The sequence below is a fragment of the Nothoprocta perdicaria genome, unplaced genomic scaffold (assembly GCF_003342845.1).
Source record: "Nothoprocta perdicaria isolate Ctin4 unplaced genomic scaffold, notPer1 scaffold_392, whole genome shotgun sequence".
Taxonomy (NCBI): Eukaryota; Metazoa; Chordata; class Aves; order Tinamiformes; family Tinamidae; genus Nothoprocta; species Nothoprocta perdicaria.
In genome coordinates this window covers 154,528-176,621 of record NW_020455635.1, presented here as the reverse complement: position 1 = coordinate 176,621, position 22,094 = coordinate 154,528, and the positions used below count along the sequence as shown (strand labels likewise).

General features: G+C 43.7%; 1 protein-coding gene across 3 annotated transcripts; it reads right to left on the bottom strand.

Moving 5' to 3' along the window:
- Positions 1–324: 324 nt before the first annotated feature.
- TNN (tenascin N) lies at positions 325–22,049 on the bottom strand. 3 transcript variants are annotated; one of them, XM_026044970.1, is made up of 19 exons: positions 21,922–22,049; positions 20,150–20,343; positions 16,448–16,507; positions 14,561–15,015; positions 13,288–13,665; positions 12,379–12,642; positions 11,295–11,480; positions 10,240–10,329; positions 9,161–9,424; positions 8,156–8,419; positions 7,719–7,982; positions 6,844–7,107; positions 5,655–5,785; positions 5,017–5,149; positions 4,056–4,207; positions 2,806–2,902; positions 1,960–2,124; positions 1,228–1,391; positions 325–685 (listed from the first exon to the last, which is right to left on the bottom strand). In XM_026044970.1, exons 4-19 carry the CDS (start codon positions 14,970–14,972, stop codon positions 539–541), a joined length of 3,375 nt encoding a protein of 1,124 aa, XP_025900755.1. In that variant the 5' UTR covers positions 14,973–15,015; positions 16,448–16,507; positions 20,150–20,343; positions 21,922–22,049; the 3' UTR covers positions 325–538. The 3 variants fall into 3 exon arrangements, with proteins under 3 accessions (XP_025900755.1, XP_025900756.1, XP_025900758.1); XM_026044971.1 differs by lacking the exon at positions 21,922–22,049 and adding an exon at positions 20,660–20,703; XM_026044973.1 differs by lacking the exon at positions 16,448–16,507.
- Between the last annotated feature and the right edge of the window lie 45 nt (positions 22,050–22,094).

Genomic DNA, 22,094 nt, shown 5'->3' with positions numbered 1-22,094 from the left:
TTTTACTTAATTGTAACCAGGACTGACTGTGCGCATAATTCCTTAGACATAACCCTTGACCAAGTCTGGAACTAAGGTTAGATTCAGCTRCACCCAGGCTTCTCTTAGGAGGGGTTTAGAAAGCAAGGGGTCCCTATCTGAACCTCATGACTCAACRGCAGCATCTTCCCAGTAATTTTGTATAAACTTTATGCAATGAAGTGTCCTTACCATCGTACTGTCATGAAATAAAACACTGTCCCTATTAAGAAATAAATAGTAACATGWTTTATTAAGAGTGAGGTGCTTTGCATAACTCGCCCCCCCTCACCCACTCATTCCCTGACAGAAGTACAAGCAGAAAGTTCCCGATCAGCCCCCTCCCAGTTTCTGGAGCACCACAGACCGGGAGCAGGCTGGGCTGCGAAACTAGAGATCACAGGGTGGAAGTTGGTCAGTGATTGCCTCAAACACATTGGAGAAAAACCCCTCCAACCCTTGACTTCGTTAAGAAATAGCTCATCATCCTCTTTGATCATTGTCTTGTGTGAAGGTCAGCTTAAGCCTGGATCTTCTTCCCCTTTCCTGCTAAGGACCTCTTCCTCCTCCCCAGGATTGGTTCATTGCTCAATGACTGAGGACGGATCTTCATCTCAGTAAAAGGGATGGAGAACTCATGGCCCTTCCACGGCTCCCAGTTAACTCCCTGTGAACAGAACAAGGAACTTTCATTTATTAAAGCACCCAGATCAGGGGACAGGAGTCTACCTCTCCCTCTAATATTTTTTAATCTTCCCAGTAAACAGAGATGCTATTGCTTACCAGGTTCACTGTAACTATAGTTAGTCTTCCAGACAGTTCTACTACAAGTTAAGTCTCCACCCAGTTAGAGACTCAACAGAAGCAGAGCTCTCTCAAGCACAAAACACGCCTGTATGATGAGAAGCAAAGCATGGCACGCACTGACACCAAGGTGAATGCTATGTGAGGCAGTGAGCCCGTGTCCTGGCATGCCTCATAATGAGTGCTCTTTTCTGTTCCTCAGGGAAATCAGGGCAGCTCTATCTCAGGTTATCTCTACCCATCACAAAGACCACAGAGTATAATACCAAGGGATTTCCTTATGGATCATTTCCAATTCAATGAAGTGAAATATCCTGGGCAAACCCTCCTGCCGCAACCTCACTCCCATGTATAGTCCCAAGACCAAGGGAGAACAGCTACCAACTACAGAGCCTTGCCACTCACTTCGCTGTGCTTGTTCTCCCCATATTTCCCATTGAGGTTGGCCAAGTGGCAGTTCTTGTACCACCAAGCACCACGGTGTGTCAGAGCACAGTTGCTGAGGGCCACATCGTTGTCTCTGTCCCATGTTGTGAACTTCCAGCCATGGTGATAGGTCATTGCATCCCCTAAATGAAGAGATTCAAGGCATGAGCAGAAGTCAGAGACCACAGTTCCTTAGCCTGAGAGTTTATACTCCCTTCAAGCTAAACACAGTAGGCCTGTCAGAGAAAAAAAAAGCAGCAGCACAGGAAGAGTATAGGGAGCAATTTCTGAAAGGCTGCTGTAAGAATGCATGTCCAAGCCCTGAATTCCCTGAGGCTGAAGACCTACATGTATGGCAGTAGAGATGAAGCAGTTAAGTGGAAGACCATGGATGCAGAGAAACTATTAAGGATTTACCAGGGGCAGAAGCCAGTACCAAGATGGCTACTTTTGCTGAGCAAACTCACGAGTTTCTTCTCTTTTCTCAGCTGTGGAAGCCCAGCAGTCACTGCCTCTCTTTGCTGTGAAAGGACAACTTTCTCCTCTACCCAGCAGGAGACTGGGGCTTGTGGGCAAGTGCTGCCTCAGAGAACTGCATCCATCTAACCTGACCTAATGAGCCTGCATGCTTCTGGCAAAACAAACATGCAGGTCCCAGCATTTGCTTCCCTGGCCGACGCATCAACACCGGAAGCGCCGAGCGTTTCTCACCAGCATTGCCTCTGTAATTCCCCACTGACAGCTTGTATCTATCTCTGCTTGAGGCAACCTGGAAGAAGTCATAGACAGCATAGGCAGATTCATTGGACGTGCGCAAATCCACACGGAGCTCATAATGGATGGGGCTGCTTGTGAGATTGTGCAGCTTGTCCAGACCTACAAGAAAAAAAAAAAAGAAAAAGAAATAATTCTTAAAAGGAAAAAGCCTGTTCACCATTGCAGTCCTAGGATTACACCATGCTCCCATTTTGGTTATATGAGCTATTTTCCTTCATTCTCCTGCTTCATGATGTCACAACATTTTGTCAAGTCTACTGTCCCATCCCATTTCCTGGCAAGAAAGAGCAGTATCAAAAAGACCAAAGAGCCTAAACTAGGCAGGGCAGAAAGAGCCTGGACAGACTGTAGCAGAATATGACTTTCCAGGCCCATTTACTTTCTCCAAAGACTTGGACCCATTTAAAGCTGGATTCTGTGATCTGGAATGAGCTAATAGAATAAACTTAATGTACTCTGTCACTTTCTATCTAATGTCCTGGATTTTCATGAACACAAATTATTTCACCTCTCACAGGAACACATGCCTGAAATAAACCTTTTCAGGGGTTGGAAAATTCTAGCTTGCCCTGGGGCTGCTCCACGGCCCAGATGTCAGTGTCAAGACACCAGTGGGCTTCTGGAAATCCCRAATACTTCATTGGCATTTCTAGCAAAGAGCATAAATGCTGACAGTTCCAAACAGCAGACTCGGGGAAGAGGGGATTTCAGCACTCAGATGCTTTATCAAAGCTACTCTTCACCTCTTCACCCTTCACTGGTCACAGCTTGATGCCTTACCCAGCCAAAATTCACCAGCTGGATCTCCAAAGCCTTCCACATAATCCCTCCAGCGTCTGTAGAAATCCAGCCTGCCAGAGCTCCGCCTCTGGAACACCTGCAAAGCAAGGATTGATCACCAGCTGAGAGGACTGTGGAGAGGCAAGTGGGATGGGCATGAGAAATGGGCCATTTCCATCTTTGACCACCAGCCTGCAGTTCTACTTATCCCCTCATCCCTATTCAAATSCAGGTCAAAGGCAAGGTGCTCAGGAACAGGCATCTCCAGGTAATGGTAAACTGCAGCAGAGTAGGGGACTTGCAGAAATTCATTTTCATTTCCCTGCACAAGTAGTTGGGCATGAATACTTACCTGCACAACCTTTAAAGTTTACTTTCCACAGACAGATTTGGAGGGCACAAAATTTAAGCAGAATCTAAACATCCGGACAAGGATTAGGGACAAAATACACAGACCTACTTCAGTTTCTGAATTCCACAAAATGAGCAGAAGTTGGGCAGTGACATGGTAATTCATTTCAGTAAGGRAAAATACTTGTCACAGAACACAAAGTGAAAAAGCAAATATAAGGATTTTGATTCTATCACTTAGGGATATGGCTCTCAGAYGGTCTGAGATTCATTCCTTCATCCTCATGTAAAAGTCCTTACCTCACAGCCTGTGCTAAATGGCCAGTAACTCATGAGGRACAGAATTCAAGATTATCAGTCCCTTCAAATAACCTTGAATTTCCTTCCTTCTGTTTCCACCTTTAGATTCTCTTGAACCATTCAGCAACTACTGTGTGGTTGGGGTCCAAAGGCTTATTCACATTTAAAGTATTACCAGGCATCAGCTGAACTGCAAGAACTATTCATACTTACAACCTTATCCTGTAATCAAGACAAGATAATGCAGCTGAGTTAGYCCATTACAAGAGACAGTTAAACTAAGCTGCACTGTTTTGTTTTGCGTTGGRGCTGTGTGCACCTCACAGACAAATCCCATGGCCCAACTGGCAAGAGATGATACACTAAAGTGCTATAACCCACTGCCCTGAATCATCAATAATATATCCAAAGTCATATGCAAGACAAAGCATCCTGCAGTCAGGCCTTTCACCCAGCTGGCTACTTGCAGTCACTTGCTGGTGGGAGTACTTGCAGCCTGAAGGGATTTATCAGCCTCCATCTCGTTTCTACCTAAAATGTTACTCCGTCAGGGCAAGAGCTAAAACACAGTGGAGCAAACAAAGCTTCGAATCACTCACTATCCATCCGCCTCCGTCAGTGGTCATGTCACAGTACACGTGCATTGGTCTGGTGCTATCTCCATTGAGGTAAATGGTGTAGAGGCCGCTGGAGGAATTCCCGTTCTGCTGGGTCTGGCTGCAGTCTGCTGGGTATGGGTAGAGGAAGCCAACTGCAGCAATAGAGAGGGCAAAACTTGTAGTCAGCAAAGCAGACCATAAAGCAGTAGGAGGCATTTCACACCTTTATGAGTCTAAGAATAGTGGTACAGAAAAGAAATAAAGGAAGAGCAGCAGCCCCACTGCRTGGTCAGCACTGTGCAGGCACATCACGAGATGGCAGCCTGTGACTTTCCTTGCTGCTTCAGTTCTGGCTTAYAGATGGGGTCACCAGAGACTGCATGAAGTGCAGTCCTGCAGCACAGGGAAAGCAGGAAGAGAAGCCTTTGTTTGTGAAGGTGGGAGTGTCAGTAAACAGTTTATTCTGTCTACATCCCACAACTTGTCCGTGACCAGTGAAACAGCCCACTAAGAGAGGTGCTCACATCAAGACAGCATAAGATGTCATTTGATTTGTTTCCATTCTGGTGTACACTGTGATCTCTGAAAATAATCTGTGCATCTCCCAAATGCCCACACCCTTGTTTATACAGTTGTACCCTACAGTTACTAGGATAGTGCAAAATGACCTACAGAGCATCATCTTCTCTCCTGCCCAACAGCAGCTCACCAGGAGGTAGTCCTGCATTTGCTTACAAGGTTTGCCAACAGCACTGACCAGTATCGACAGTCTGCACTCACACTCTGTGCTTCCAAGCCTCCAGATGGCATGGCCAAGAATGGTTACCCAGTCAGAAGATGTGTCACTAACTCACTAGGTAACTGGCTTTTGATCACATAGTTTCCCTAGGGGCCTGTAAAACAGGAACCCTGTCAGTCTCCTCTGTCTGAAAAGGGCAATGACTGAAAAGCCCCAACCTACCTGTTGAGAAGGTACTGCCTGCYTCTCTGCTCTGGCAATCTCCCTTATAGGCCAGCACAGACACTCTATACCTTGCTCCTTGCTCCAGTCCTTCCAACACAAACCTGTGGTCGCTGGGTCCCAGCTGCACATCCTGCCAAACAAAACAGAGCAAAGATCAGCCCACTTCTGAGCAGCATTTAGCTTTTCTGGCCCACAGTGCCTCCATACACTATAAGCATTCGTGGAATTGTCTTGAAGAGTTCAGACAAGCAGGCATTGCCTGTATATCCTCAAGGAGTCCCTCTCCTCAGAAGGAAGATTTGGAGCAGGGTCTCAGGAAACAGTTAGGATAGTGTATTCTGTTTCCCAGGTGAGTGCTACTTTTCCATGTTGTAATACATCAGAAAAGCGAGAAGCAAATCTGTTCTTGATACCCTGAAGATCTGCTGGAATAGGCATTCCTCTGCCTCAAAGCCTCTCATGACAGTAGCACCTTTCCTTTCTTAGTCTTTGCCTCCTCTAGCCACGGATGTCATAGATTCTTCCTCATAATTGTTATCCTGTGGTCCATGAACCCACAGGATCCAACTGTCAGAGCGCCCATGGCCACAGGAATGATTTCATTGGAATTTGCAGGGCTAAGGAACCCCTTATACCTTGTTGCTACCACCTGGGCCCTGGTAGGTCAAAGTGTAACCGTCGATCTCTGCTTCTGGAGGAGTCCAAGTAACTACACCAGCAGAATGGGTCACATCCGATACATGGAGGTTCTTGGGAGGATCAATATCTATTGAAGAGAGAGAAAAAACAAACAGAAAACCCCACACAAGTCTTGAAATCTTGTTGTGTAAGTGAAMGGCAGCAAAGCAGCCCCAGAGCAGGGGTAGGGATGGGCTTTCAGTGCTGGATCCTGTTAATAGGTATTCAGTGACTTTCAAAGCTAATAAGGGGCAGAATGAGCAGGACTGTTGTAGATCTGTTCTGGGATGCTCTGTGTGCCCTGCAGTTTGCTCAGTTGCATGGGCAGGCCCAGGGCATGGGGCTTTCTGACACTTCTGCTTCAGAGGCCTCCATCAGGCTCATCTTGAGGAGCCTTCACAGATAGGTCAGCTTTGGGWCCCAATCCTGGCACCTGGCCCTAGCGTGCACTGCCTTGGCTCCCAGAGTCCCCATGCCACTGAATCTCTGGTGTCGGCAAAGAGCTCAGGCTTTGGAAACATGTTATTGCTTTCCTGCTTCAGCTTTCTGTAATAAATGCAGTGATGCAAAGAGCCCAGCTTTAYAGTTTGGTCTATGCTCTGTCTGGGTCATCACCTCCTACACTAACAGCAAATCTTAGTCAGATACTTCCTGTGCAGGCTGTCCAAGCTGAACATGAGAAGAGACACAGAATCATTTTTGAAGCAAGAGCACTTCCCATCCATTGTCCACAAGCATGCATCCTGTGGTGTGCCCACAAGAGGGCTCCAGTGCTTGCCTCAGGATAAAACATGAAGTTCACTTTGAAGCAACCTCCTCCTGATTGTATCCTATGCTTACTGTATTCTAGCACTTTGGGAACATCTTAAGGAACACATTCTAAGGAAAAGGCTTGCCTCACCTGCTGTAGCCTTCCAGCTTTCAGAGAGAAAGTAGTTGGTAGACAGCACTGACCTAGGAAGAATGCTCCAGCTCTGAATTTATTACAAACTATGACTGAAATATTCAGCTCAAATCACTGCTCTGATATCCCAGCTAATGCTAATTACAGTGTGCCTCCCAGCAGTTTGACTTCATATGAAATCTAAAACAACAAAGGGATATAATCCCCCCGCCCTGCTCCTCTTCCCTCCTGTGCACAGGTACCTGTCAGCATGTCAGTGCTCGCCCTCCTGCTCTCCCTGCTTCCCCGCTCTGCCCAGACGTGGATGATGTACTTCATGCCTGGCTTCAGTCCTGGCAGCGTTGTGGTGCTCTCGTCTTTCCCCACTTCTATTTCCTTGCTGTCCCCGTCAGCAGATGTGTAGCTCACCATATACCTGTCTATGGGAGCTCGGATGCTGTCCCAGGAGACGGTGGCTGTATCCTCTGTCACTCGGTCAGTCACCAGATTCTTTGGACTATCCATTTCTAGAGAATGAAGTGGGAGTAACTAAGAGAAGATAGAAGTTTTATAGGCAGAGGTAGTACATTTTATTACACCATTGAATAACTATGGAAGAGAGAGACAAGCTTTGGTGATTCTGTGGTCCAGAGACCTAAAAGCGGTTCRCATGCCCAAAAGCTTGCTTGTTTTCTCTTGTTCAAACCAGTACATCAAAAGGAAGTTTTATCTTTACCTGGAAACCACAATTTGATCGTGCCATCCAAACGACTGATGCTTAGGCAAGTTTTCTTAGATAACACTTTGTGGATCCAAACAGGTCTGTATTCTTGGATATTATGTGAGGTGGAGATAATAATGGGGCCACAGCTTGCAAGATCTACCATTCTTTACCCATTAGTAAACACACTTTTACTGCCAGAGCTGAGGTGGCCAAATTGAGGCTGGTTAGCACTCAGCCCCAGCACCAGCTGAGCTGGGCTGCCAGTCAACAGTTCTGATTAAAGAACACAAATTGTCCCAGTGAGTTTGCGCTTTACTCCTTCCCCTTAAAGGCCCCATAAGACTTTTTCCTCTTCCTATTTCCTCTCACAACATCAAGTAGAATCACAGAATCACAAAGATTCCCCTAGAATACCTGTCACTGCCTCAGTGCTGGTCCTCTTGCTTTGCTGGGCTCCCTTCTCTGCCCAGAGGTAGATGACATACTCGGTGCCAGGCTTCAGTCCTGTCAGGTTGGTAGCAGTCTTGTCCTTCCCCACTTCTATCTCCTCTGTGTCACCATCAGTAGATGTGTAGTTCAGCACATACTTATCTATGACAGCCTGGACCCTGGCCCAGGAGATGGTGGCTGTGTCTTCTGTCACTTGGTCAGTGATCAGGTGAGCAGGGCTGTCAATTTCTGCAGTGACAGTTAAAAGCAAGTAACACAAGTTGTCACAGCAAGGCTGYACTGTGATACCATGAGTTTGAACCTCCCTCTGCTGCAAAACTTATTCAATAATAGACTCATTCAATGTCATGGCAAAGCTGTGCTTTAACTTGTACTCTCAATTCAACCTGCTGCCCTCTCACCTGTCATAGCCTYGGTTCTGGCTTTCTTGCTCTGCTGCTGTCCTTTTTCTGCCCAGATGTAAATGATATATTCCATGCCTGGCTTGAGTCCTGCCAAGGTAGTGATATTCCTGTCTTTCTCCACCTCTGCCTCCTCTGTATCCCCATCAGCTGAGGAGTAGCTCACTCTGTATCTGTCAATTGGAGCCCGGACTTTGTTCCAGGAAATAGTAATTGTATCCTCTGTCACTCGATCAGTTAACAGCTTAGTAGGGCCGTCGATTTCTGTAAAGGAAAGTTATAATTACGAGATATTTTACTACAGAGCTCTGGCAATCACAATGGCCTAAACAGATAAACAATAAGAGTTTTATATACAGAGGTAGTATGCTTTATGCGTGGAAAGAGACACAAGTTTTGGAACATGCTGGTCTAGGAACTTCTCTTTCAGTCATATATATGAAGTGAGAAAACATGCTCAGTTGAAATAAAATGACTGACTGAACTTCACATTAAGCATTACAGTGATTCTTACCGGACCGCTGAAGATGGGAATTTCAGTCAGTTCTAGAACTTCCCAAAGGCAGCTCCTGTCCTTTCTCGTCCTACCTGCATACTTAAATGTGTCGGTCAATACCCTGCATTGAGCGTTCAAAAGACTAAAGTGATTCCTGCTGCAGAAGTAATTAAATTGCACATAGATAACAGTCCTCCAAAGAAGAGCCTGGAAGGTGTTTCTGGCATATTTAATGCCATGTTCCAACCATGAGGACTTAGYTGTGGGTCACTGTTATCTGTGCTGATAATAAGTGGCATCTAAAAGTAAGGCCTGTCTGTAGCCCAACTGAAAATTAAGAGGTTTCATTCCTAGGCTGCAGACCTGTTCAGTCTCGTTAGTAAGAACGACATGTACTTTGCCTCTAAAACCCACTTAAAGTGGCGAAAGTTTCACTGAAACAAGCGCAACTAGCAAAGGAACTTAAAATCTAGGCTGCACTCCTCCTTGCTGCTGTTGGTACAACTTACCCGTCACAGCTCTGGTGCTCGCCTTCCCGCTCTGCTGGGATCCTTTCTGCGCCCAGATGTGGATGACATATTCCATGCCTGGTTTCAGGCTCAGTAAGGTGTAGTTGTTGTTCTCACTCCCCACCTCTATTTCCTTYATGTCCCCGTCAACTGAGATGTATCTCACCATGTACCTGTCTATGGGAGCCTGGACTTTATCCCAGGAGAGAGTGGCTGTATCCTCTGTCACTCGGACAGTCACCAGATTGGTTGGGCTATCAATTCCTAAGAGAACAAACATTTCCAAATGCAGGATTAGGAAACTCCAGTTGAACTTTCTGCAGGAAGATCTTGCAAACTACTGGCCCCACCTCCAAAGGCTAGTGACTTGAGAAAACACTTTTGTGTCTGCCCTCATCACAGCACCCAGTGCAGGCCCCATCCTCTCTCTGTCTCTGAGATGGATTACTCATTGTGGATTTTATCTTCAAGTAGTTTTTCAGCCTCTGTGTTTGCAAATAACAGACTACAAACAGGGGCTGAGGGTTCTGCAAATAATCAAAACCTACACAGGAAAAAAAGCAACCTTGAATTGACGTGGTGGAGGTTGTAGGCTTTGTTGGTTTTAATCAATTCTCTCGTAATAGAATAATTTGAATACCTCAGGAAGGCTAGGCCTAATTGGGATCTTTCATTTTTAGATGCTCCAACCCCACCTTTGCACAAGCAGTTGATTTTCAGAGCTTTGAGAATGTCATAGGAAGAATGAGAGCTCATTTTTTTTTCCAAGTCCCCTCTGCAATACAATAGCTGAAGAATATCCTGCCATATTTTTGGAGAAATTGAAACATCAATGAACCAAGAGTCACCAACAGTGAACCAACAGCCAAGTTACTGTAGGGTTAAAACCAAGATAAAAGGTTCAGTGTCATTTATGCTCCACTACTACTATACTTAAACACGCTGCAGGGCTGGTTGCAGCACACATTAGAAAGCCAACTGTGTACCTTTCACATAGCAAGGTTGACAGAGCRCTCTCTGAGGTCTGTAGCAAGACCAGTGGTCCTATGACAGTGTCATAACAGAAGCTACACACATACCAGTCCTGCCACTCACTGAGGATGGTTTCCCTTCTGTATCGTCTTTCACAGGTATAATAGTGATCTTGTACTCAGTGCCAGGTTTCAGGCCTACAAAAAGCAAAAGGAAAMTCTACTAGCAATTAGAAAAGCCAGTATTTCTTTCTTATAAAGGGAAATACTATAGCATTTTGTTTATTCTACACAGTTCTAGCTTTATAGTAGTAGAAAACAAACTTGAAATGTGGGATTTTAATCTGAACTTCCCTTAGGAACATCTTGGTAGGACTTCGATTCAAGTTTGCCATTAGGGCATTCACTGAATATAATATATGGGGATTTCTGTATCATTAGTATTAAAAGCACTGAAATAGAAGAAAATGCTTCATTCCTTACAGGTGGAATTAGAGYTGAATGAATGTGCCTTGAGCCTACACATCATCTATGTTCATCTCATGTTCAAGATACAGTTCAGTAGTAACGATACTCCAAAAAACAATGTGTTTTTGTCAATCAAAAGTCTCTCGACACTCCCATGAATTCAACCGAAAGAGAAGGACCCTCAGCCAGGTCCTGCCCTCACCAGCAATCCAACACTTTGCAGAGACCCTATATTGCATTGAAAGCGAATGCTTTGAAGAGAAACTACCTGTACAGTTCTTCTGCTTGAAGTAACAGTAGCCTAGACAACAGAATAAATCAGGCGATGCTTTAGGTGTACAACATCTGCTAGGAGCTGCAGGACTCCTGCACAGGACTGTGAAATGATCAATAACTGGAAAGCATAGCAACATATCATGTAAGGAAAAAAAGTCAGTCACTTCTTCATTTGTGTAATGGATTACGCATCCTAGCTTTATGTATATACAGAAAATTCATGGTTTAAAAGACATACCATTATGGGGTGGAGGAAATCACACTGGAGCTCACCCTGGCCTACAGCAAACATAAGGTGAAGGAGAACTGGCTATTCACATGCACRGGAAGAGTCTTCTCAGGTCTACAGTCTAAAAAAAACATTGTTCCTGCCACTTGTCCCTGCCTCTGCCCAGGTTAGGATACATGCACGTACTCACCAGTGATAACATGTCTGCTCTTGGGATCATTGCTTTTGGGCACTGTGACCTGCTTCTCATCCATCTCCAGCAGGGACCTGAATTTCAGCTTGTAATAATCCACATCTGCAGGAGGGTTCTCCCACTCCACTTCCAGGGAGCTCTCCATCTCCTCTGTGACCCATATGTCACTGAGTGTGGACAGGACTGGGGAGGACAGAACAGAGGGCTACAGAAAGCAATGCAAGCAACAAACTTAGGAAGTTTGTCTCCYACCACCACCACCTCCTTCCACACTTGCTGCTTTAAGACCTGAGACATTTGCCTCAAACTGAAGGGTTAAGCAAGCAAACCCCAATCATTGTTTTAAAATGCTTAGTTTTATCCATGGTAACACTCCAACTCAGAGTTTTCTGGCTTTCAACTCCCACCTGTTGTGCCAGAAATAAGAGAAAAATGTCAAAATAACCTAACTCTTCACTGCTTTTTCCAAGTGCAGGCAGAGAGCATGCTATCAGCTGCTAACAAAATAGCATTTCAGTTCTAGACAGCCTGCTTCAAATTTGCAGTCTTTACACACTGCACTGTGCAGCCAGCCTATCTCATCCTCAGCAGTGTCAAACTCCTTCAATCTTGACAAGAGACTGCAAGGAAACCAGCTGCTGCAGGTTTGGTTGACAAACTAATACCTCGAATGACATCCTGCCTACTTGAAAGGCCCTTTCACACACACTTGAACACTGCACTATTCTCAAAAATGTTCTGGTTTTATCTTGCATCCTTTCATTTCTGCTTCTCACTGTGGGCAACTCTAGAACTCCTCGTAATTTAGGGGTGTCAAATAACATGAACAGGATTTGGTCATCAACGCAAAGGAAGCAATGGGAAATTTGCAATATGTTCAGCCTTAGCTATACTTATCCAGAAACAGAGTCTTCAAAGAAAAAAACTTCAGAAACCCTGACTGAGAGCAGGGAAAGAAAATGCAGACAGCTCAGGCAGATGTTGCAAACCCACAAGGCAAAACAGTTTGTTCCACTTGCTTGAATCTAACCTTAACAACTGACATATCCAGACTCTGAAAGAGAAGACTATCTACTCCTACCTGTACTTGCTTCTATGAACTCAGGCTCACTGGCAATCCCCTTCTTCACGTGACGAAGTGTGACATTGTAGACGGTGCCAGGACGCAGACCCCCAATCTCATAGCTCAGCTGCTCCTTGGGCACTTGTACTTGTTTCACCCAGGCCTCATACTCCACGGGATAATAGCTAAYGAGGTAACTATCCACATAAATCATTTGATCCCAGCTGACCGCCAAAGAGACCTCAGTGGAGTTCAGCAACTGCAAGTTCTGAGGAGCATGTACTAGGAGAGAAACACAGTAGCAATGAGAGTGASCCTTCTAAATGATTCCAGGAAGGAAAAGAAAGAAATGAAAAGACAATTTCGGCTTTTTTTTTTAACACTACTTGAGTTACTTCAGAAAATAATTGGTCCCCAAAATTCTGGAACACAGCTTCTTCATAGCAGGGGAGGAAAATAGCTTTTGTACTGATGGAAAAATAAACTGTGTCATAGATCTCAAATGCCAACACTGCTTAAACTTTTTGGCCACAAGATACACGCCTCATCAGTTCTGGGCAAACTGAACGGGTGATGGTTTGGCCGGATCCTGGACCAAGCAGGAAAGAATGTCCCTTGAAAGTTCCTGCAGGACCACAGAGGACATTTATGAACAAGCTCATCTGATTTTAATTAGAAGTAACCACACTATGAACTGATCAAGCTCCAACTACCAGGTCAATGTGCCCACCAGCTGAATTTCATCAAGACACCAACTGAGAGCAAACAACAGATYGCTAATACAGGTTGGGGCCTTGAAGCCACCAGCCACACGTAGCGACCTCTGATTTGACTTACCTACAGAACGAGCCAAACATTTCTCAGGAAGATAAAGAAGAAAGCTTAAGATAAAAGCAAGGAGAGAGAAATAATACACAGGTGTCTCACCCTGGGAACAGTCAAGACCAAAGAAGCCATCGTGGCAGTAGCACTCTCCTGTGTCACAGAACCCATTGCCGCTGCAGTCCCCAGGACATCGTTTCTCACTGCAGTCGTCTCCAGTGAACTCTTCATAGCACTGGCAGACTCCTGTGGACGTGTCGCAGAATCCGCTGCCGCTGCAGTTTTCAGGGCAGAGCTGCTGGCTGCAGTCCTCACCAAAGAAAGGTTCATCACAGACACACCTTCCACCATCRCAGCGCCCGTGGCCACTGCACTGGTTGGGACAGGTGGGGCGAGAGCAGTCGCTGCCTTCCCAGCCCTCAGCACATTTACAGCTGCAGGTCTCATAAAGAAACGTCCCATGGTTGCTGCAGTGCGAGACACCTGGCCAGAGCAGTACCAGGGTGCACAGCAGCACGTGTGACACACACGCAAGAGGGGCAGACAAGGGAAAAAAAAAAAAAAAAAAAAGATTAGGAACAGAGCAGTGGATAGATATAAATATATCTGTTCAAGCTCATTAAATGGAGAGCATAGCTACCTGGAAAATATGGTTGGAAGGAGACCTCAGGGTCAAGGAGAACTTATCCATCTACCTCTGAATCCAAAAAAGGCCCAGCTCCACCCTTTCCTTTCCAAACATTTTTTTCCATAGGGGCCAGGAATGCAGCATACATACCCACAGCAGACAAATTAGCTTTTCATAGCCTCTAGCTTGAATCTTCCTGGCTGTAATTTAAGCTCACCACTTCTCATCATAGAGCTAGAGAACAGATTATTCTTGTCCTCTATATGGTTGTATTTTCCATGTATCTGACAACTTTGCATTTCTCCCTCTGTCTCCATTCTCAGACAATATCAATCTGTCAAATCTTTTCTTAGAAAGCATATTGTATAAACCTTTGACCACAGGTAGAGACAGTGGCTGCTACAAAACACCTTCAGAAGCTCTGCTCTCTTAGTTATCTAGCAGGAAGTAAAATGACATTCTCAACATTCTCTGCTCTACTAGATTGCAGAGGCAGAATTGAGATGGAAAGAGACATTAAGTGCCTCCTCCACCCTCCACTGTCCCCCTCCCCAAGAAGTTCCTCCACTGAGGTGTGAAATGCAGAAACTTTTCCCCTCCACTTTAGGGCTATGCCCGGGGAGATCTCTCCTTCATCAATTCCATATACAGCTGCTGCACTACTTGAGGACATGGATTCCAGATTCTAAGYTCCTGAAGAACTCGGGTTATGTATGGGATATAAAAACAGATAGTGCAATTACTACATACCTTGCCTTCCACCACAGCATGTTTGAGGGCTGCAGAGTTCCTTCAGCTCAGCCACTCCTTTTTCCAACTTTTCCATCCTCTCCAGCAGGCCCTTAATGYGGTCCAAAGCTTCACAGTTTCCTTTGGGTGTGTGCAAGCGGATATTGTGCCTAAAGATGATGCTCTGCTCTTCATTTTCCTCATCCTCCCCAGGATCCAGCTGCACCCCACTGCTGTCTTCATGCGGCAATGGATCTGCCTCTACCTTGATCTGGGAGGATGCAGGCACATCAATCTTGTACGAGTGGCTGAAGGATATTTTTTGGCCATTGCTGGTGCAGTTGTGAGMTGTAGACTGTTGAATGGCAGATGTCAGAAGAGAACAGCATARTAACATCGCCAGAGAGAAGGCACACGAGCTCTGGAAATCCATCTCGCAAGTCTTCAGAGAAATGTTGATCCCTCAAACAACACAGCTGGTTTCAAGAAGAAAAAGAAAAGCAAAATAAAGGCAGAGGGGAGAAGTATCATCACAATGCTTTTTATTTTGGTTTAAAAATAATACACATGCTCTGTCTTGCCCCAATTCAGTAACAGGTTGGTCAGCAACTGAAAAGAGTCATACTGAATGAGTTAGATTAGAGAGCTTCCAGGTCCATTTCATTGGAGAGATTCAGACTTGCAACTTTCCAGTGAGACTCAGCATCACGGTCTACTGTGAATACTACCATGCGGCACCTCCTGTTCCCCTGTTGTTACAATAGGCATTTCACTAGATTCCTAGCTGTGATCCTAATTATTGATCATCCTTCTGGCACTGGCATTTTGCTTGCCTGAACAGTGCAGTATCTTAAAGTATTTCAAGTCTATTTTGCTCTAACTCAATATCTAATTTATTTCAACATTGCCAAGGTTCATTTAGAAACTACTAAAGCAAATATCATTGTTCACATGTGGAGTAATAAAATGAGTAACCTGTATGTTTTCTGTACTTTTATTTCCTAATTACTCCTCCTTTCCTCTTTGCAGGCATAGAGAGGAAAAACACAATTTCAATCTGATCCTCAAAATTGAAGGCTAGGAGGAAAAAAATGTTTTTTGATGTAACTACATTCATTTTTAAGTTTAAATTCAAGTCCAAAGCTATTAGTTTAAAGACTTGAAGTACCTAGAAGAAATTGAACCGATTTTTGGAAAAAAAGAAGCTCCTCTGTTCTTGGGAAAAGAACACCTCTTGGATATCTGAATAAACACAAGTGGAAGAATAAAACATGAAGTTGGAAACTAAATTTACTGGTTGGCTTATTCAGTGTTACAAACTGAATCTTGGCATTAATTGTAGATGTCAATCTCAACAGGAGGTGATACATACTTGGTTAGATACTTAAAATTCTCTATCACAGGATGTAAATACAAAATGTCACCATATGTGACTTACCAAGCAGTCATGTTATTCATTGCACAAGGAGGAAAAAAATTACTTAAGTGCTAAATTAGGTAACTTGATAACTAGAAACTACTTGGCTGATGCGTATCCATAGCAACAGCCCATCCGAACCCAGATAATAGTGCTGGCCCAGATAGTGCTCTCTGAGGTAACAAAGGGCTCCAGTCCTAAAAAGATTATCGCAAAGGCCAAGTTTTCAGCTCCTCTGTTATTTCAACAGTTATCAAATGTTTCTGAAAGTCATATGACCACAGGTTATGACAGTAATAATTTGTTTCTGAGAAATAGCCCTATAAGTACCATCTCCTGAGTTACTTCGACAACTCTGGAAAAATCCCTACCACTAGATCCATGCCACATTGCTGGCAACACAGCTGCAGGAAGGTCTCCTTCACGCTGAAGCACACGAAGCTGGAGTTCCTAAAAACCTACAGATATATACACAATATGCCCATGCATACCTAGGCTGCAGGCAGCTCAAGTTCTGGTGCCAGCTCACTTCTCTTCAGGCAAAATCATCGCTGTTATCAAACAAAACAGGGTATAAATTTTGGATTCTGTCTATAATCCTTTATGATATATGAATTAAATAGCATACGGTGATTAACTCTGCTGTTCATTCCCAAGCAGCATTTTCCTTTTAGCACTTACCTACCGAAGTTCTTTCCCCCTCCCTCCCTTGTTTCTTTCTGTATGCTGTTGGGCCACATCATTCCCCTGCAGTTCTGCAGGCCTCCATTCACCACCAGAGAAGGAGTTTTCCATCCCCAACCAGCTGCTATTTTGTTTTCCAGACCACCTCACCTCAAAGGGCCACAGAAATCAGCCATTCCTTTCTTTTTCTGCTGTGTAGACTTCTGAAGCAAATGAAATCATACGAGATTGCTTCAAAGCTCTGAACAAATTTAATGCCCAAGATGTACAGTCTCACCATAAACCACAGCAGAAAAAAATCCCAAAGTCCTTGATTTGTGGGGTTTATTTCCAAATCCCCAGGATAAGTCTCCTAAGTGATTCCCCTAGCCACAAACACATGAACACACATAAACACCCTTGTCTYTGCACTGCATGCCAGTCTGGGTTATAACATGATGTCATTACAAATTAGGGCTTCTTGGCTACCACAATTTGATCTCAGATTTTCCTGGGCCTGGAGAAAAATACCCTGAACATAAGCACTTCTGTCAAGCATAATGAGAGGGGAGCACAGAGTTTCTGGCTCATCATCGTGTAATAAAGAGATTTTTCCCTGCTGTTCAAAAAGAGAGGGTTTAACTAATCCTTTGTGGAGAGTATCATGTCATACATATAACTGCTAATAACAGGAAATTAAGGAAAAGAAGAACGTAGGAAAAAAAAAAAGAAGAGTAGATTATAGAACAGTCTACCAAAAAGAGTAATGGAGAAAGGCATGCTTAAAACTCCAAATCATAGATAACCTATAGGACTTTCATGAGAAGACTTCAGTGATCTAATTTTGATGATCAAATAACCTAGATCTCTAATGATCTAATTATGTTAGTCTTTTTACAGAAATGTCAGTGCTTGAGGATTCGGGTCCCAGACCTTCACAGTGTGGTTTTCTGCGTGAGCACATAGTCAGCTTGGAGACGTGTGACAGGGAGCTGCATCGGACAAGGCAAGAGCTGATAAAGGTCCAGATGTGGACACTGGCAGGAACACCCCCAAGATCATACAGAAGGGGGGGGGGGGGGTCATAAAGGTGATGAGAGAGGGTCGTAAAGGAAGGAAACRCAGGTCTAAGCTCTAGGGTTGCGGGGAGAATTAGAAGATCAAAAATTAACACAGAAATGGGGACGCGAAGTATCACTATGCTAAAAGCGGCTACTTATCCGCAGAGGGTGACCAGTATGGAGAAATTAAACGAATACAATGGGATCAGTACACTTTGGGAGTTAACAGCACACAGTAGGTACATATCCAGGCAACAGGACTTACACAGAGCAACATGACAGGCAACACAAATTAAAGTTGAATGTAATTAGCCAGAAGAAAGGGAAGTGCAGTGAAAGGAGCCATGGGCTGAGACCTGAGCTTTCTCAGGCAAAGAGATAGGCTGTTGCGCCAGCCTGGGGCAAGGTATTTTTGATCACACCATCATAAAGTCAAAGAAGGTTTCTTGAGGAAGACAAGACCAATAACAGACATTGCAAAACATGCCAAAAGGTCCTTAGTAAGTTCACAGAATTGGTGCTGAAATCCAAACAACTATTATTGACTTAGTTAACTTTTGAGAACAGTACTAGGAGACCTTCTGACCAACCCTAGGAAGGGAGCACTTAGGTTCAGGAGACACAAACATGACTGGTGATAAATATTCATCATATGCTCTACCCTCACATCCAACACAAAGATGTTGGCTGTACAATGACATAATGTTTAAGCATGGAGATCTGCAGTGTGAGAACAGGCAAGTGCACAGTAGCAGCTTGCAGAGGAACAAATGCATGTGAAAATGCTCATGGAAAACCATATTCTTGGCTGCTGAAGTAGATGTAGCAGCACAGACACTGATGAAGCAGCTCATCCCAGAGTTAGCAGGGAATCAATTGGGCTCCTTACATTTTCCACCTCTACAGCACTCCTTTTAGCAATGAAAGATGACAGGAGTCAGTAAAACTAAAGACCAAAACTCATTCCTAGGAACTATTTTCATCACTCTGCAAAAAACAACAAACCAAAGGTCAATGGATGCACACAAAATGACAGCATGCCTGTTCAGCTGCCGAGGAGTCTGGCCAACCCTCCTGCCTATTCCTCCTACTCACGTATTTTTAATCAGAGAGGCATTCAGTTGAGACTAGCTACAGATGTTACAGACTTTCCATAAGCTGTATTTAACTGATTGGATTATTTGTCCTTAATCTCCATAGTGAAATTAACACTATTATTACTAATGTCACTTGCTTTAGAAAGCTGCACATTGGATTTCCTTTTTTTCCTACAGTATGTCTATATAAAACTAACTCTGATATTGGTGGCATACAAAATACATCCATGGGCTTTCAAAGAAGTCATTTACTGCAATTGCAATGCTAGCCAGCATTCTGCTTCCCATGTAAAGCAATTGTTAACCATTAATTTAGCTATACTACTTCTTTTGAAGGTGCCTTTTTAAATTTTTTTTTTTTTACTAGACTGACTGAACCTTACCTAACACTGAAGAAGTCTGAGTTGATTTGAATTAATTAAAAAAAGAAGTCAGATAAATGCTATGCTTCTAGACTCATCCCTATATTTATTTTACCTTTTCTTTCATGCTAGCTCTTCTACACAGTCTGGTAAGCAAGGTGCAGTGACTACTCGTAAGTGAACGAGAGCTTGCTTCCTAAATCCAACACGTTCATTTGAAAAAGTAGACATGTTGGCTAGGATTTCCACATTTGTTAGTTACCATACATACACATTTTGTAGTAAATTACCTGCTTACTACTGTTAAACCACTGGTTTTCAGTTCTATTAAGCCAGCCTTTGCTAGAACTAGCCTTTGCTGTTGCCTAAATACAGAAAAMCTGCTCACAAGTTCTGTAGTATCTCTTAATCAAATCAGTATCAGTACTTGTAAAATCATTAGTTTTATTATGAAATTAACAATATATTCCATGTTATTTAGTATAGAACTTCTACTGACTTCCATCACCGAGTGTGTGAGAAGATACATGCAAACACAGAAAGAGTTATCAGGTGAGAAAACACTGAATAGTTATCACAAGCTTTTGTTGCAATTCTAAGTGTTATCAAGTTCCAGCATAGTCTCCTGGTAGCAGAAAAAGCTTTTAAAATAGCCAAAGGCACTAAATATACATATAATAAAATACRCATTATCAGGACCAAGCATTCTGAAATAAGAAATTTGTAGGTTTAACGCTAGCTCCATTAAACCCAAAAGCAAAAATCCTGCTTCCTTAACTATGTATGTGACTTCATCCTCAGTATTTGATTCTTCAGAGACAACATCTTGAGATTCCTTCAAATTGGAGTGACATAAAATACCACACACCACACCGCATATTTTGAGTAAAAATACATTTCCATAACAATTATTTATGTTTGTATAAGGCTTTCCAAGCTTTACTGGATACATACAAAGCTGGATGATCTTTTCATTTGGAATAAGAAGTATCTCAAAAGACTTTTCTCACCTCTCAATAACTTTAAGCTGTCTGGTTGAGGGCCCTTCAGCTGCTCCTTGCAAARGTACCTAGAGCACCCTGAAGGGTCACCAAGTCTTCTCCTCTTCCCAGTCCTACTGCAAACACCACCAATCCCTGCTAGGAATTTAAGTCCCCCAGACCAGATGGAAGGAATCAATAGAGACCTCTGGGTGTTTCCCTCCCTGGGAAAAGAAAAAGAAAAAAAAAAATCGGTAGAAATATCCCACTGCGTATTAGCCTCACAGACCAATAGGAAAAAACGTTTCCTATTCATTTTATTCTCAATTTCTGGTCAAAAGCCAGAAAGTCTTTACAACTCTGTAAATGCAGCAGCAAAGAGATCAGCATTTTTTGCTGAGACCCACATATGGAGACAAACCCTTTCAAAGTATTAATTATCTGAAACTCCAGTAGTCAAAAGAGCAAGCAAAAGTAAAAAGCCTTCTAAAAGCACCATCATTTTTGCATTTAAAAACACAATACTGACAACACATTTACCTATCACTACACTGAAACAATCAAAGCAAAGAAAGAAGGAAAAAAAAAATACCCCTCCCCTGAGGAACTTAAAATCAATACACCTGTGAGTATGTTAGTCATGGCCCAGTTCATAATGACAAATGCCCACTGAGCAAAACCCCTGAAGGCAGTTACCACCTTGATTAGCAAGAAAGCCAGAAACTGAACAAGCTGGGGAGAATTAACTAATTACCAACTCTAAAATTGGCCTCTTTTCACTGATCACTATTATCTGTACCAACTGTGTAGCATGTAACTGTGCAACCTGCTGCTGGGGGTGGTATGGAAAACAAAATTTGTCTGTTAACTTTATTTATTTATTTATTTGTTTGTTTCAACTACCTCATGAAAGGAACTGTGAATCAAAGAAAATGTCTGGCACACATCAATACAAACTGTGAGAGACCCCCTTTCCAAAGGTCCAGGACTGTGTCCAGATGGCTTTTGAGTATCTCTGGGGAAGGAGATTCCTCAGCTTCCATGGGAGATCAGCTATTGCTCTGTCACCCTCACGGTMAAGACGTTTTTCCTGATATTTGGCCAGAGGTTTCTGCTAACACACCGTGATGATCAGCACGTGGGCCACATGTGGTTTTGTGAAAAATGAGCCTGTAATGCAGTTTATCCTTCAGGCCCCCCTCATCATATTTTCCTGACGGAACTCATTGCCCTGTCATTTTTACGGACTTTCCTCTTCCAACCTCTGATCCATGTGGTCTGCTCCMAAACTGATCCTGCGGTTTCTGCAGAAGGGGCCTGCTTCTCTAATGAAGGAGGTTATTACTGACTCACACTASCACTGGGACACAGCCCTTCAGGGTGGTTTGGGCTTTTCTTTCTTTTCCACCCATAAAAGCACCAGAAATGAAGTTTTACCATAAAAGGAAGCCCTTGAGAACCCCCAGTGCCCCCAGGGAGGGCCCAACAGGACAGGGGACAGCAGGGCGCAAGCAAGGGACACTGATCCTTGCACTCATGGCAGGACACAGCCRGGTGCCTCATTTCTGGAAAGAGCTATTCCCATATCCTACTCAAGAGGTTCTTATCTCCCAGCACAGGAGCTGTTCTCTGCTACAGCTATGCACCGCTGCTAATGGACACTGACATGCATGTGAAAAAATGGAAYTTCAAAAGCTCATGGTTTTACTTCACCATTCCCACCACACAAGTTGCTTTAGGTAAGAGCAAGACAGCAGAAAAACACGCCACATGAGGYGGAAAGATAAGTCTAAAGTGAGTACCAGGGCACCTTCACACCTTCTGGAAATATTTTTCAAAAAAACAGAGATCCACGCTTTGCATGCTACCACTACTGGAAGCAGTACYACTACTACTGCATATGGAGCCTACAATAAATAAATAAATAAAGAAGAAAGAAAAAACTGAAGAATAAAGGGAAAAAAACCACGCGAGC